This window comes from Populus euphratica, unplaced genomic scaffold (genome assembly GCF_000495115.2).
Source record: "Populus euphratica unplaced genomic scaffold, PopEup_1.0 scaffold129.1, whole genome shotgun sequence".
Taxonomy (NCBI): domain Eukaryota; kingdom Viridiplantae; phylum Streptophyta; class Magnoliopsida; order Malpighiales; family Salicaceae; genus Populus; species Populus euphratica.
In genome coordinates, this window is record NW_011499907.1 from 631,558 (window position 1) to 648,894 (window position 17,337).

Consider the following 17,337-nt stretch of genomic DNA (forward strand, 5'->3'; position numbering starts at 1 on the left):
TTAATGCCGCCAGAAATAAGATCAAGGGAAAAAAAAAGAAAATTCTAGGGGAAGAAACAGCTTACCACTGAAGGGACGCCTCTTGCAAGTAGCCTCTCTCTCTCTCTCTCTCTTCTGAGAATAAGACAGCTTCCTTCTGTAAAATGTGAAGGTGAAACTAGGGTTTCGTATATCTACAACAAATTTGCACACACATACACACCATATATTTACTTGATCGAAGGGCAAAGATATTTCAGTCTGTTGTACAAAATTTTATTTCCTTTTCTTGACATTTTCATACGGCTGTAACTTAATGATATAGGATCTTTTATTATTTGGTTCATATTTTCCATTTTTGTTTTCGTCTCATTGGATTGAGCTGGAAGTCAAAGGGTGAAACCACAAACATATATAGAGCTGCGTGCGTGCGTGCATCTGTCGAGAAAATATATTTTAAAAAAAGTTTTTATCTGTTTAACATAATAATAATAATAATAATAATAATAATAATAATTACAATAATAATAGGCACACTGCTAGGATGCATATAAAACAAAATGCACAACTAAAGAAAACAGAAACAATAAAAAAAATAAAACATACAAGAAGATTCACCTAAATTTATCTATATTAATAAGTAATTATACAAAATTTTTATTAAATAATATGAAAATTATAACCACACTTTTTAATATAATATGATATGAGAAGAATTCAAAATTTCTCTAGCAAATACTTCACAATGTTGTTTGGAATTCCACTCGTTCACTTTTGTATTTTTTTCTTGTATGTGATGCATTGAAAGGCATAGTTGGGCATCTTATCCTCTCTTAAAAGAAAACAAATGGTGCACTACCATATCAATAAATGATGCACTTATTAGGCACTAACTATTTGAATGGGATGCTATTAAATGGAAGGTAGGGTTTATATTTTTTTTTACTTGAAGATTTTGATTTTTTTTATTTTTTTATTTGATCATATATGAATTTTTTTAATACTTGTTATTTCCATGTTGATTATATTTCTATTAGACCATAAAGGGACATACATCATATGTATTTATTATTTTTAACTAACTTGGTTAAAGCATCTGCTAGGTTTTTCTTGATGCAATTTATCTTTCATTACGAACAAAATAATACAGGACATCTATGTATTTTGTTATTGAATGACATATTGAATTCCTTACATTATATAAGACACTCTAACTGTCATAATACAAAATAATCTTCTCTTGTTTATGCATAAGCTCCTTCATGAGTCTTCTTAGCCATATTTTTTCTTTACAAGTTTGGGTAGACGTCATATACTTAGCTTTTATTGTGGATAAGGCAATAACAGTTTATAGTTTAGAGACTTAACATATAATCCTTCTATAATTGTGAATACATAGCCTGAAGAGGATATTTTTTTCTTAAAGTCACCTGCAAAATCTAAATCAATATAACCTCTAATATGAAATTTTGATCCTTTATAACATAATACAACATCTGAGATACCATTGATGCATCTCAAGATCTTCTTAATAGTATTGCCATGTATCGATTGATTGCTCGTATTACTTGCGCAATATTTAATCTTATACATATTATAACAACTATTAAACTTTCAACTGTTAATGCATACGTTACTTGAAACATCTTCATCCTCTTTGCTTCATTGCTAAAAGATATGCTTGAGAATAATTTGAAGTTAACAGAAAATGAGATTGAAATTGATTCATAATCTTGCATGTAGAAGCCTCACCGGATTTTCTTCAAATAATTATTTTGTGAAAACCAACTCTTTCTTTTACTTTCATGTCAATGAATTTACATCCTTAGAATCTTGTTTATTAGTCCCTAAGTCTTTCACATCAAACTCCCTAACCAATTATGCTTTTAATTCATGGAATCGATTTTTATTAGGGTTTATTACCAATATGTCATCCATATATAACAATAAAATGATAAAATCACCTTCTTTTTCAAACTTTTATAATATATAAAATGGTTTGAAATGATTTTGTTATACCCACGGCTAATTATAATGGAATTAAATCTCTTGTAACAATATCTAAGCATATTTTGAGATCATATAGAGTTTTATTCAATCTGAAAACCAAGTTCTTATTACCTAGTTCATCAAAACCTTCAGGTTGAATCATATAAATATCTTTTTTGAAAACCAAGTTCTTATTACCTAATTGATCAAAACCTTTAGGTTGAATCATATAAATATCTTTTTAAAGTTTTTTCATAAATAAATGCAAATTTCATATTTAACTACTCTAATTGTTGTAAGTCACACCACTAGGTAAAATAATTCATTATTTTTTTTTATTTGCATATTCTTTCACTACTAATCTTGCACAATAACACTTCACTTGATCATTTCAATCATATTTTATCTTGTAAGTCCATTTGTTGCCAATGACCTTCCTTTTTTATAGTAACGGAACAAGACTCCAAGTTTTATTTTTGTGCAAAACTTCAATTTTCTCTTACATTGTTGTCATCCACATAAATATATTTATACCTTTTGCAACTTCATAGAAAAAAGTTGGATCTCTATATTTTATTAGAAGATAATATAAAATGTTGTTCTCAATAACATATTCTGAATGTCAAACTGATGGTCTTCTTTCACAAGTTAATTGTTGAATTTCAAATTTTTTGAAATTTATATGTTCTTATTCTTCATGCTCTAGTACAAAGTTAAAAGAAACATGATTCAAAATATTTTTTACTTGAATTGTTGTAGTCTTCATTAAAGTGCTATCATTTTCTTTTATTTGTGTTTTATTTTCTTTAAATATCACATCTTTATTGATACTACCTTGTGGACAATAAGATCCTACAAGTGATACCCTTTCGCTTTCTTAATATATCCTAAAAATATATAATTTTTAAATTTTAAATCTAATTTGTTAATTTTTGTGTATTGTATATCATATACACATAACTTATAAATATATATAATAAATATATCTAAGTGAGAATATTTAGCTATCTTTCTAGCCTTTATTTTACTCCTATAATTTGATAACTTAAATATAAGAGGATCTTCTATCTTGATATAAAATTTGTTTTGCAGGGAAACTCGACCCAGTCAATTCTCTGGCTCAAGGTAGTAGTTGTGGCAAACCCAATCATGATGTTTTTCATGGCGGAAGAGATCTTTACTTCACCCTCCCGTTATTCCTGAGTCAGAAAGATCGATACACACGTCACTTTGGTTCTAATACGACTTTGATAGAATCCTAGAGGATTCATCAACAAAACTCACAAGTTTTCAGTAAATCAACGGGGAGATTAATTTTTTGCTGAAGAATTTAACTTGATGATGTGTGTGGGGTATTTAATTGTGCCAATAAATATATAAAAGAATCAAACAAGCATTTTGTTCCCGCAGGCTCCTGTAAGTTCATTAACCAGGCTGACCTCTATGGATGTGCAAACACCTAGGATATTATGTAGTCTAAAATTCAACAGACCTCATAATAAATCTAAACGAAAAAGAAAAAGAAAAAGAAAAGGCAAAAGAAAAAGGAGCTTTGATCTTCATCTCATGTGTCTTATCTTTCACTGGCTGAATGAAGACAGGTTAACAAAGAGGTAATTAACTTTTTTCATGTCTCTTTACAACACATCTCTACATCTGCAATATATCATGCTAAGTCCAAGGGGGTATTGCTGGATTTGGTGCTTCTTTCAAAACTTGAACAGATAAAGTATACCTGATGGCTTTCATCTTCGAAGCAAGAACCCTAATGACTGATTTCCTCTATTAGAATCATGTAATGGGGGAGGGCTACAATAAACTTCTTTTTTCCCCTTACAAGCCACATTCCATGTATCTTCTACGAGCATCTCCGGCAGGAGGCATGATTTTTCTGCGTCATTTGTTGTGTTATAAACCGTACATAAGACAAGGCTTTTTCTTTGTTTTTGCTTCCTTTCTTTTGGTTGAAAAGGGCACTATTCTCTATTATATATATGATTGGTCCAGTACAAACTCAAAACCCCCTTTGTTTTTGGTGGAATTTGTGGATTTGAACACATGTTAAAACCTAAGGAAAGGTAGCACTAATACGTCAAAAAGAAGAATTCTTTTGAACTCAAGAGTACTAGAAAGCACTATAAAAGACACAAGGCCTCTGATTTTCCCAAGTTAGCAAGGAGTTCTGCACAATTTACTGCCTGCTTGAAGGAATCGAAGGATTTGCCAATCGTAGAATCCTTGCATCACATTTCTGCAAAAGCAAAACCACAATCTTTAAGTTCCTCAATACTTCACTGGAGCTTAGAGGAAAATTAGTCTTGGTTTTCAGGATTATATGAGCTAAGCATATGCAAGATCCTTCAACATGCAAATATTTCTAACTTGTAGCAGATAAAAATAATCTCAGGAATCTAATTCTCAAAGTATCCGACTGCATGGGCTTTGCTAGAAAAGATACAGATGTAGAATCCTCACCTGTAGCCAACGTTGTTCTCATGCAAATATTTCTAGCTTGTAGCAGATAAAAATAATCTCAGGAATCTAATTCTCAAAGTATCCGACTGCATAGGCTTTGCTAGAAAAGATACAAATGTAGAATCCTCACCTGTAGCCAACCTTGTTCTTCGAGCTGCTCGACGTATTTGACTTTCATTCCTTTGCAAGAGTTCTTCAATTTTATTTGGTCTGAATAACAAAGGGCCTGAAAATTCAATCTTCTCCCTTTCTTTATTGTGGTCCTACCAGGTTATCGTAATGCAGTTAGTCATAACACCAGAAATTGCTCAGTTATTTCTAAAAATTTTTAAAATATGAGAATTCATTTCACGGGCTGATGTCACATCATCAGATTACTTCTTACCACAACAGCATCTTCAGTTCTGTTGAGATCATTAAAATAGTGTGCCTCAGATGCATTGAGAGAATCAAAGGGATCAGATTGGTTATGCTGCTTCTGCATCACATGCTTGGCAGAAGCCTCAAGGAAATTGTTTCTCCCATTCTCTGCGTTAGTGAAGTCAAAGGAGCTGTTCGCAAAGTTGAACCTTGATGAATCTTCAGCACTAATTTGACTTGATGAGACAGATGGATCATAAGATAATGTGGATGTAGAATCCTCTTTCCGTGTCTTTGCCCATGCAAAACCACTTGATGCTGTGACTTGTGCTGGTCCTGTGAAAGAATAGTGTCCTTTTGTTACCTGGGCTGTCTCTGAGATCGTATCAGAAAACAAATTTTGCTCTCTGCTCGCTCCTCTTCTTCCTTTCACATATGCATTATTATCATTAGCCATACGAACAAATTCAGAGTTATCTTTCACTTCCTGCGTAACCGAAAACAAAGTATCAGGAACTAGCTCACTTCTCTATAGAGAGAGAGAGAGAGAGAGAGAGACCTCCTTTGGTGCAAATTTAGAGAGAGAGAGAGAGAGAGAGAGAGAGAGAGAGAGACCTCCTTTGGTGCAAATTTATTAAAGTTTTGTTCCTGGAATGTCCGATGAACTCTTCTTGGTTTTCTCGGGAGTCCTGGATCTCGCATTCTACTACCAGCCTTTTTCCTGAAGGTACAACTAGGGGTGTTTAAAAAACCGATCAACTGAAGAAAAATTAATTGAAAAACCAAATCGAGATAAAAAACTGATTATACCGATTTTCAAAACTATAAATTCTAACAAGTCCAATTTAGTTTTGGTTTTAAAACTAAAATCGACAAACTAAACGGGACCAACCAAAAAACCAAAGTTATACAAATTACGAGGGGTATAAATAGTTAAATACTGAAACCCAACCCTAATAGCCACCACATTGACCCCTCAGAATATTTATCTCAATATTCCTTTCACTTTCAAATTTCAATTTCTAACCCTAATAGCCACCACATTGACCCCTGAGAATATTTATCTCAATATTCCTTTCACTTTCAAATTTCAATTGCCCTGTCTCTACATTTGTCTCCATCTTAAAAGTCCCACATTACCTAGATTTTAGCCAAACACAAACCCACCTCTTCATCTCCTTAACTTCTCTTCTCTTTACTTTTGCATAAGCCTTTTTTATTTCTGCGTAAGCTGTTGCAGTTGCAATAGAAAGAGCCAGCTCCTTTAGAGAATAGATAACAAGCTAATTTTTGACCTAGTACTTGGTGTTTGCCCGGGGATCTAAGGCATATCAACAGGAAATAATGATTAATGACCGAAGATGACTTTATAGCTTTTGTTGTTTACCACAACAAAGATGAATCCATTACAAAATCCTCTGAATGGTTAGCTAAACTGCATTGTTCTTCACGTGTCAACTCAAGATTGCAATAGCAGGAAATATAAAATTCCAAACAAGGAAAAATTAGTGTTTGATATGTGAAGGATTCGGTTTCCTAGTTTTTTGCCAAAAAAACCAGATTTAACCGAACTGGTTCGGTTTGAACAAGATTTTGGTTTGGTTCGGTTAATATTTCATAAAATTAATATAACTCAGTTCGATTGATTTTTTTAGTCTAAACCGAACTGAACCGAACCATGAACACCCCTAGGTACAACAGTTATTCAGTGGCAAACATATCAAAATCCTGTTCACATAACCGCATAGTTCATGGAGCTGAATTTATCCCAAGGAAATATATTCCTTGGTTGCAGATACAACTAAAAGCTGTTGGGCTTTTAGACTGAAGCATGCGAATTACATTTTAGCTGCCTAATCAAGGAGCAAAATTCTTAGGTCACTGATTTAGCAGAAAAATTGTCAAAATCACAAGCAGCTTTCCTAAAATGTTAATGTTGTACCACAGTGTTAACATCACAAATTAAAGGAACTTTAATACAAGCAAAACCAACATGATTGAGAATTTTTACTCAGCACTAAGAAGGAGGACCAATTTTACTCGAAAGGCCAGTATTCCCGCCCCCCTTCTCACACCCACACCCACACCCACACACACACATACACAACAGAGTAACGAAGTGTATACCTTCGTGCTTCCTCTCGATATTTGGCATCCATTTCTTTATTAGGTGGATACTGTGGCAAGCTTGATGGTTCACATGCATATGGCATTGTTCTGAAATACTGGAAAAAGGGGAGAAATTTAAGAGGAGAAAAGGTGAATGGCTCAAATTTTTGAAAAAAAAAATGTAAAATTGATTCAGTCTATAAGGTTTTCATAGTTCTAAAATCTGAAAAACATAGGGAAAACACCGTTCAAAAGTGAAAAGCAAAGGCTTCTGAAACATCAGAAACTGCAATAGCCAAAGGCACTACTATTTTTCAAATTAGATCTTCAATCTGGAAACTGAAGGGTTAGAGGATTGGTTTTAGTTAGGGAAACCTGAGACAAAAGGGCAGTGGAGGCAGTCCCACGCTTTTCTGGTTCTATGGAAAGAAGAGTTTCCATCAGGTCCAAAGCAGCTGCTGAAATATCTTTGCACCTCTCTTGAAGAGAACTTTCATAAGGATGCTGGGGTTTGAACATGGTAGCATTGGAAAGCTTAGATCGTTTCCAGAAGTCATCAGAAGGAGAACCACAGAGTTTGAAGATTTTGTGTAATTGTTCAACCTGCGAGTTGAAAAAAAAATGATAAATATATTGAACTTCCAAAAAGGTTTTGAAGTAAACCAATTAAGAAAAGATGAAAATATGCCATCCATATACGTTGAATATCTGGTTTTTCCATTTTGAACTCAAGAAAATTGTGTTTGCCTTTTTTGATCAAGATAATATCCATGCATATTTGTACTTCCAATATTTTCAGTTTCTTCTTTTGCACCCTAATTCTCATCAAATGCTAGTAAGGGTAGGCAAACAGAACTTTTGAAGTTGTGTAGAACAGTGAAACTTAGAAAGAAACAGTGCAGATATAACCTCAGGAGTTATTTTAGGGCCTAGTATGAGAAGAACCAGATGTTATAGATAGAAAAAGATTTAAGGGACACTAAATTCGTTATATGTCTTTACAATTTTTTAGATTCATGCATTCCTTAACAAAAACATCCATAGGATTGAAATGTTACCTCAGTTCTCCCCTTGAGTAGAGGCTTCCCAAAGAGGATTTCACCAAATACACAGCCCACACTCCACAGGTCCACTGATACACCATAACTTGTTGAGCCCATCAAAAGTTCAGGGGGGCGATACCATAAAGTCACCACGCGACTAGTTAATTGGTTCTGGTTCCTTGAATTAAGAACATTGGCCAATCCAAAATCTCCTATTTTCAGAATTCCCTCATTGTTTAGCAAAATGTTGGATGCTTTGATATCCCGGTGCATTATACCTAGTGAATGGAAGTGCTCAATTCCACATAATAGCTGCTTCATATAGCACTTGACCTGCAAAGGAATATCAAATTAAACTTGCCAGGCAATTAAATGAAGAAAAAAAAGGATATGTTCAGTGTCATGAAAGAAAGAAGATGGTTAAGAAGACATGACTCTGATTTGTGTTAGAGCAATTGTATATAATATCCTGAAACATAACCTAAATGGTTAAATCCTCAAAAATCAAATGAATAAATAGAATGCTATCCTACCTGAGACTCAGTGAACTTGATATCTGGAGAAGACAACAGTCCAGAAAGATCATGCTCCATGTATTCAAACACGAGGTAAATGCTGCTCGACAATCGAGAAGTAATTATTCCTTCTAATTTCATAATATTTGGATGGTCAAGCCTGCGGAGAATCATTATTTCACGGGCCATAAACCTAATGCTCTCTGGTTTAAAATTGTCGAAGCGAACCTTCTTCAGGGCAACCATCCTCCCAGTTTCAACATCGCGTGCTTGGAACACACTGCTGTAAGTGCCTTGTCCAATCTAAATACATGGATTAGAGTGAATAACTATTATGAGTTACAAAAATGATAAAAATATAAGAACTGAATCATTCAATTTAGCACAAGTATCGAAAAAGGAAAAAGTGAAGCACCCATCAACAAGAACATTATTTGCCGGACAACAGATAGCAGAGGGTCTTTCCACTTTTAAGGTTGGGTGCAAATTCAAGTTTTATTTCAATCATAAATCAATTTCTGATATTCATCACGCATCTTAATATATTTGCAGTGTATATATCCAAGCTTATTCCTCAAGGCTCAGTTTATTTTATTACTCAAGAAATAGAGGTTCATGCCTTAGCTGATCCCACAATCTTATTATCCAGTGATATCGTAACTCTAGTAGGCTTATGCCTCAAGGCTTAACCTTGAGGCAAGGTTGCTGCCAAAGGAAAACAATTTGAATTGTCAACCTAAAGAAAGTTTATTACCTGACAGCACAAATCACCTATAATTCTCTTTCGATCTCCATAGCATCAAGAATAATGCATGGACTTAGACCATTAAACCTGACCAATTCTCTCAATCTCAGCTTCTTGTCACATGCTTTAATTGAAGCATGAGACCTTAAATTCTCTCTCAATTCCATCAACACCCTTTTTCCCTTCGAAAGAGCATCGCCAAGCATCACCGCCTTTTGGCTTCTCTGGACCAAATTTTTTAATAAAAAATTCTACATATACTTTCATCTTCTAGCTGAATAGCTAATCCCACTCGCCAACCCGGCCAAACTAATATTATGAAAAACCATCTACCAGGCCCAGCCATATTCTAGCACTAGATTACGGATGTTCCACCAAAGGGCAAGTAAAAAGCCAACACATATACTAAATAAAATTGATGATCAATGACTAAACAAAAGCATGATGCAAATGATTTATGGAGACCATAAGATGTAATGAACAAAAATAGAACATGAAAAATCTACAAGAACCCAAAACAATTATGTTTCTTCACTTAAAACCAAATCAAATAATAATCATCATAAAAACCTTGAAAAACAATGAAAATAAATCAAGAATTATAAAATACCTTATCTAATTTCTCAAAAGCTTCAGCTCTTAGAGGCACCCAACCATGAATGGCTTCACCAGCTGCAGCACTAAGCCAAGAAGGCCATCCAGCAGCAACCTGTTCAACCCCAACATTCCTACTAGAGAACCCAAATTTGAAACTAATTGATCCACTACCAGAGCCCCCTCTTTTCCTCAAATTTTTATTGTTTCCATGATTGCTACTTTGATGACGACGACGATGATGATGACGTTGTTGATCTTCATATATCAACCCCCCTTCATTATGGTCACCATTTTTATATGGCAAGCTATTTTTTCTATAAGTATTATAGCTTTTATCTTTTTTATCCTTGATGTATTGATTCTGCTCAAAATCCAATGATCCAGATGGATTTTCTGAGGCAAGATCAAAAACAGTCGCTGTGTATGGTGGTTGTGGATTAGCAGGGGTGGCAGCGGCCACAGACACCGCCCTCTTAGAGTAAATGCAACCCATTAACCCGACCCAGATCGGGAAAATGGGTTTATTTTCTGTAGGTCACTACCACATAACCTCAAGATTAAAACTTTTGAGGGCATCCCATTAGTAATCGATCCAAAAAAGAAGAATAACAGAGAGAAAACAGAGTTTTTGTTGTTATTTTTGGGAAATGTAGGAGTGTTGTGTGTTGTGTAACCTGCGAGATTTGCGTAGGATTTCTGTGTTAACGTGTCAAAGAAATGAGTCTCCTCCGAGATTAAAGGGAGAGACAGGAATGTTGTGGTCGTGGGTCCGATTTGGTTCATGTTTTTTCTTTTCTTTTCTTTTCTCTCCTTTTCTTTTTTCCAAGAGAGAAAGTGCATGCATGTATGTATGTTGGCTTTGGTTTTGCAAAAAAGAAACCAAGACTAGGAAGAGGGGGAGAGGGGGGGGAAAGAGAGAGAGAGAGGATGAAATGTAACCGTTGAGGTTGGGGGAGTAGTTCTGTTATTATTTTCTGTTAGTTTATTTGCTTTGGGTTGGCGTTTAGGTTTTCATTGACGTTGAGTGATGTGTGAGGATGACCTCTTCGTATAGTGGTTGCGGCCCACTCCTCCCATTCACAGCTACAATAAAAACCATCACTATTCCTATAGCGTGCATGTTCTCCGGGTAAATCTAGAGATAAATGGGGGAGGTTTTTTCAATTTGAGAAAAGAGTAAATGGATTAGGCTATGGATGGTAGCTTTCCCCCCCCTCCTTTTGCTCTTCTCTTCTCTCTTACCATCCTCGAACATACACAAACAAAGCCACCAGGAGAGCTGGTGGTTATGGGTGATAGTTCTTTGATGAAATTGAAGAGATGGTTATGGTTTTTGTTCTTCTTTCTTGACATTTGCATAGATGCATGCTCTGGCCCGCACAGAAGAGTGCATTAGTTAAGAGCCCACTGCACCAATCATTGAAGCGGTGGTTTACAAGCGGATTATGCACGTAACGCTTTCTTTAGGAGGGCGAGGGGGCAGAAGGGTTTCCATTTGGATAGGTGATTTCCACTTTTATTAGGAGGAATCTCAGCCATTTAAAATTTCCATTGATGGCTTCACAAGTAGGAATAGCTCTTTTCCATCTCTAAATCCCATCCCACCCATCACTGTTTGACTCTCTCACAGTTTCAAGTGAATCTCAAGTCCTAAACCTGTAGAGATTTCGACAATCTTTTGAACACAGCAGCACCAATCCCTTGGGGATTGTCATGCGAGAGCTTCGCATGGTCACTGAGAAGGATGACATGCACAAAAAGGATAAATTATCTTCAAGCATTAGTTATTCTCATCTTCACTTGGGCGTGCACAATCAATCATATACAGCAGCACTTGCAGAATCAATCGTGTACAACCAACATTTCTTGACAAATGGTCAACAGATGCAGCAACTATATATCATCACTACATTTTATCTCAAAAATGTAACAAAAACAGAAACAAAACCATTATCGCTGGATTCTCACAACAAATAATTATTTTCTTCTCCATGTCTCTTCTTTGTACCATGTTAGTTGGCTAGAATTACCCTCGTAATTGTCTAGCAGCTATCAGCAGAGTATTTTATACAGCAATTTTTTCTTCTTTTAGCTGTAGAAGCACTGGTCTTTGGTCATTGTTGCCAAACTCCATTCCTTTGTGCAAGGGATGCTTTTCTGTCATCACCTTTTGAGGTTTCACTTGGGATGCACTAGTGTTGGCTGTATTATGGCTGCTGTTTCTAGCAGCAGGAACATCATGGTTATGCTTTCCCTCGTATGTAGTTACAACGGCTTTGGGATCTGCTGCAGCCCTCTCAACATGCTTACGAACATTGCATCCTGCACTGGTGCACTTGTAATAACTCCTGGGGACATAAATAATGCATCAGTAGTGTCCTCACAGAAAGTATGAAGTATCTTGGAAAACATGCCAAGATTTGATTGAACCATCACAGGCAACAGCTGTGAGCAGTTATACTGGGTTAACCACAGTGGATTCTTGGAATATCATTGCGCTGGGTCTCACAAAAAACTAGAGCAAGGAACAACACAATCCTATAAGAATAATATCAACGTGGCATTGTGTAGGATTTTGGATAATTATAGAGAAACAAACAACTTACGCAAATAAGAAAAATATAAATGAGGATAACTAGGTAAACATAACTCTTTCTGGGCCAGGACCTGGAGAGAGGTGCCACCCAAGCCCCTAGAACAAGTCACAAGTACTCTTAGCATTCCCACAGGAAGCAAATAAAAAGTATCAAATAAGAAGAAAGAAGTATACTATAAAATTCCCAGACTTGGTTAATTGCACCAAAAACAATTTTCATGCCAAAACTAAAGGGTTTTATGCTTTAACTAACAAATTAATTACCAAGAGGGATCAAAGATGAAGCAATGCAAGAAATTCTGATCTAAAACAAACACAAATACTAAAGCCGGCCACAGAAAAGATGAAACAGGAATATGGCCCATTTGTATGAGAAAATTGACAACAGCACATGATTTAAGAGCGAAAGAGGCTCTTTGCAGAACCAGATAAAAATCAGAAATAACTTCACTGCAACCCCTGTAACAGAAATACAGCTTTGTAAAAGTTTTAAATCCAATCAATCATGACAAGAGAAAAAAATAAATGCTAAGCAACTTTGATTGCACTTCAAAATCTTCCCTCTCTGAAACCTGAATATCTTGATACAATGGAAGCTAAAGGATTTAACGCTTTAACTAACAAATTAATTTCCAAAATGAAATAAATAAGAATCATGCAGTCAAATCATTTAGAAAAAAATCTGCTGAAAGGTGGCCTAACTCAGATCAGCAAGTTTCCATAGAGAAGGATCAGCATTGAAAAAAACTGAAGGATTGTACTAATTGTCATGAACCAGACAAACAATGTTCTGTAAGCTACTATGGATGTTATGAAAAGCATATAGAAAGAAAGGTAAAATTCTCACTTGGTTTCTTTCCATTCTCTGAAATTCAAACTTAGCCACCAAGTTAATTGCTTGAGTCACAATCATGGTGTTGAGCATCGAACGCCACCATTTATATAACATCATTATTTAATACAATATCATTTTCTCATTGTGTTAAAACCCATCAAAACAGGGTCCTCTAGTGGCATCTATATATTGCCATAGCAGCCATTATTTTCAAGCATGGCATCCTTTATGCTTCAAAAGGATCATCTTTATAGCCAGTTCCCTCTCTTGCATCTGCTACTTGATTCAATTTTCTAACCCAAAGTTGAAACCACCATCCTCTACCTTTTACTTTAAAAATCAGCATACAGCTTGTAAATTGAAGATTTAAGGTACTCATGTCAAACCAATTTTCTTTTGGTCTTTTTTTTTTAAAAAAAAATTGTAATATAAGCACAATTTTTTCTCTCTGATGGTTCTAAAGCAAGAGTACACATCCTGGTTTAAAATTACAGGGCTGCAAATGGGATCTTGAAAGCCACTTCGTGCAAAAAAAATGCTTGCTTGCTCTCTTCAATTTCTTTTTAGTAACATAAATTTTGTGAAACCGTAACTAGATGTTACCCTCTCCTGTTCTAGAGTTTATATCCTTTTCAAATAATAAAAGAAACAAACACACACAACTAGAGGGGATGAAAAACCTTCCAAAATATTTTGAGTAATTTAAATTGACAAGAGGGCTAGCACCTGGGACGACACATACAATATAATGTGCAAGTATTGTGCTCACAGAAAGGCCCCTAGGATACACTTGGATAGTGTAGAAGAACATAAACAAAAATAAGCAAAGCAATAACAACCTTGGATGAGGATTCCCTTTGACCACCTTCTGGCCATATTTGCGCCACCTGTAGCCATCATCCAGAAGATCAACTTCACTTCTCGTTTGAACAATGATTTTTGGTTCTGTGACTGTCTTGTGAGGTAAAGTTGCCTCAGATGTCACAACATCCACTTGCCTGCACTCCGAGAATAAATTTTCTCAGAAAATTATCAGAAGAGAATGCATGATTTTAAACAGTGAAACATCTTAAACTTGCCTTCTCTTTGGGTTTGGCTCATCATCACCCCTCTCTTCTTCTTGCACAGCTGCATCACCTGCTTCCTCGCTGTCACTGGGTCCAGGTGGCTCTAAGGGATCTGCTTGAGTAGATTCCTGATCCCTCCCAATTACTGAATGAGCAGGTACTGTTTCAGTCAAATTGATTGCATTACCAGCTTGAGCTTGTGAATCAACTTCAGGCTTAGATTGCAAATGCATACTTCCATTTGAATCATTGCCATCTTTTGAACGCTTGTTGGGTTGAGGCAGGTCATGGTTGTGCTGGCCTTTGTAGATGATCTCGGTAATTTGGCCATCACTAGAACGCTCAACCTTCTTTTTGACTGGACAATTTAGATGTGTACATTTGTAGTAGCTTCTTGGATATTCACTACCCTTAATTGGCTTTTGCCCATATTTTCTCCAGTTGTAGCCATCATGAGTGGGTTTATCAACAGCAGCAGGAGGTTGGTATTTCCTTTCAGAATGAGAAAACTCTGTCAGTTCCACCACGGAATTCTGGGTGTCAGAGGTTGAGTGTGGCATCTGCTGCTGCTGTTGCAAAGCTTCACCAGGGTTAAAGGATGGATGGCGTGTCAATAACTCAGTTGGTGCTGTTACTGAAGAAGGCTGGTACTGAGCATGCATATGCATTTGAGATTGAGCGAGTAATGCAGCTTGAGCTGTAACCTGTGCCAAGGCCTGCTGGTGGGACATTCCGAAGGGACTCTGCACGGAAACAGATGTATAAATATTTGATTACCTAACACTGGTCACTGCTGCAGTGATATGTTGCAGCAGCATGTCATATACTCCCATACTGCAAAAATGTCCACACAAGCATCCATAGTGGAAAGGACATCTGTTTCTAAGGTTCTAGATTTGTATTTGAAATAGAATTCAAGAAATTTTCAAATCCATCATATAGATTGCACCAGCGGATCACTCCACAAGTTTCCGAATAACTGTTATGTGCTCAACCAAAAGAACAGGTAAATCAATATCTCATCCGGCTGCCAAGGGTTTTTTTTTTTTTTAATCAAATTATTAGCCTAGATCATGTTTTCCAATAAGCCCAGCTAGCCAAGCCAACCAAAAATTTCGAACTCCAAGATAAGTTTATGCTACACCAAAACTCTCATTTGAGAACGAGCATAAAGAATAATGATAAGTACACCACAAGAAATCAGACCTTTGATGATTAAGGCAATAGAAAGAAGTGTCGGCCACAATTTGGATGAGGAACAGATAACACTTCGCTTGGTTTCAAGCATTAGAGTATGAAACAGAAAATGATTTTTATCAAGTAACTTAGTTACTTTACAGTCCAGATGTTCTAGCCAGCAACAAATAACAAATTTTGAATGATCCTTTTTCAGAATCAAAACACCTAACAAACCTTTCCATTCTGAAACTATATTGCATCCCAAAATAAAGTCTTCTAATAAGAAAATAATTCAATTCAGTATCATTCGAGCTCATAAATGTAACCCCTTCCTCAATTACAAATCAACCATCACACAAACTATCATCTCTCTCTGTAAACAAACCTGAAAGGTGAACCAAGAAAACAAGCAGCATCAAGTAATAATCTAACATTTCCCAATCTTAAAAAAGAAAAAGGATCAAGGCTTTTCTATAAATTACTACATATAAACTCAAGCTAAAAGCACCCTCACACGCAAAATTAAAGCAAGCAGAACATCATCATCCAATCAGAAAATTACCATTTTCCCAACAACCTCACCTTACCAAAGAACCATTATAATAAGCCAAACAAGAAAATTCATAGATCGAAAAAGGAAAAATGAAAAACAAAGTACCTGAGGAGAAAAGAAGCCAGGAGAGTTAAGCAAACCAGAGGGGCTCAACCCAGGAGGGACAGTAAACAACGGAGAGCGAGCCACTACCAAATTCATAGGCCTACTTTGCTTAAAACCCAGATTGCTATTACTACCATCATCTTTTGAAGAAGTTGCAGTAGCAGTAGCAGAATTAGTATTGTTGTTGGGTATTGAATGGTCATTGAAAAAAGCAGGCCTGGCAATTGGAGAAGCCATAGCACCAGCAAGAAGTTGGGAGAAAGAACGGTAATCTGATTCAGGGTAGGGGCTATCAGCGAAGAAACTGGAGACTAGAGTCATGGGACCAGGACTTAAGCCACCCGTGAAAAAGGCCTCCATGGACGGTCTTGGTGGAAGAGTTATTGTAGGCCTTGCAGGTGCTGGTGCTGTTGTGAGGTTTTCTTGCTTCTCGGCCATTCTTCTTCTTCTGTCCTTGGTAAAGAGGAGTGAAAGACAGCTAATTGTAGTAGTGTTTGTTTTCTTGTATGATTTCTGTTTAGGTTTTTATTGCCTGTGAAATCTGACAAGAACTGGAACTCCTTTTCTTCCTCCTCGTCCTAACTCTTTCTCGCTTTCTTTCTAGCCCTGCCTCTATCTGTTTGTCTGGAACCATATGAAGAAGAAGAACAACAAATCTCAGTGTCTTTCACGTATTTATCTATCTGGCCTTTCGAGCGATTTCGTGCTATCTTTAAATTCAGTGGAAAGTCCACGGACCCCAAATGAATTGAAAACCATATCTCTCTCTCTCTCTCTTCTTTCCCTGTAATTATTTTTTTCAGGCTAAACTTCGTGGGGAAGCCTCCAAATGGTTCCTAAGTATAAAAACCTTTTATAAAAATATAAAAACAAATTCTACAGATCACTTTTTTTATTTTTAATAATATCAAAAATAAATTTAAAATATAAAAAAATAATATTTTCATAAATTTTTAAATAAAAACATTTTTAAAAACATATCATATCTAAGTTTATGTTTGTAAATAGTATTTGTGAGATTCTGACATAGAATTTATTTATTTATTTGAAAAAATTAAAAATAAAAAGATGGTTAACTGCTCTTCGTTGACCCAAGTAATGCATCCTTTTTAAAGCAAGTGAGAACCCCATCTGTCGTAGAATCTTCAAAAAATAAATAAATAAAGGAAAATTACCAAATCTTCTCATAA

At 35.7% G+C, this 17,337-nt stretch overlaps 2 protein-coding genes across 3 annotated transcripts; both read right to left on the reverse strand.

Moving 5' to 3' along the window:
- Positions 1 to 3,917: 3,917 nt before the first annotated feature.
- CDC2CAT (CDC2C) lies at positions 3,918 to 11,132 on the reverse strand. Of its 2 annotated transcripts, XM_011037509.1 has the most exons (9): positions 9,826 to 11,129; positions 8,489 to 8,773; positions 7,971 to 8,288; positions 7,288 to 7,515; positions 6,931 to 7,028; positions 5,419 to 5,524; positions 4,829 to 5,290; positions 4,574 to 4,706; positions 3,918 to 4,219 (listed from the first exon to the last, which is right to left on the reverse strand). In XM_011037509.1, exons 1-9 carry the CDS (start codon positions 10,303 to 10,305, stop codon positions 4,212 to 4,214), a joined length of 2,118 nt encoding a protein of 705 aa, XP_011035811.1. In that variant the 5' UTR covers positions 10,306 to 11,129; the 3' UTR covers positions 3,918 to 4,211. The 2 variants fall into 2 exon arrangements, with proteins under 2 accessions (XP_011035811.1, XP_011035812.1); XM_011037510.1 differs by lacking the exon at positions 3,918 to 4,219 and having other exon boundaries at positions 4,615 to 4,698; positions 9,826 to 11,132.
- Positions 11,133 to 11,562: 430 nt separating this feature from the next.
- On the reverse strand, positions 11,563 to 16,975 carry LOC105133485 (probable WRKY transcription factor 3). The gene is made up of 4 exons (XM_011037511.1): positions 16,148 to 16,975; positions 14,323 to 15,053; positions 14,083 to 14,241; positions 11,563 to 12,160 (listed from the first exon to the last, which is right to left on the reverse strand). The coding sequence occupies exons 1-4, from the start codon at positions 16,583 to 16,585 to the stop codon at positions 11,878 to 11,880; spliced, it is 1,611 nt and encodes a 536-aa protein (XP_011035813.1). The 5' UTR covers positions 16,586 to 16,975; the 3' UTR covers positions 11,563 to 11,877.
- Positions 16,976 to 17,337: the final 362 nt, after the last annotated feature.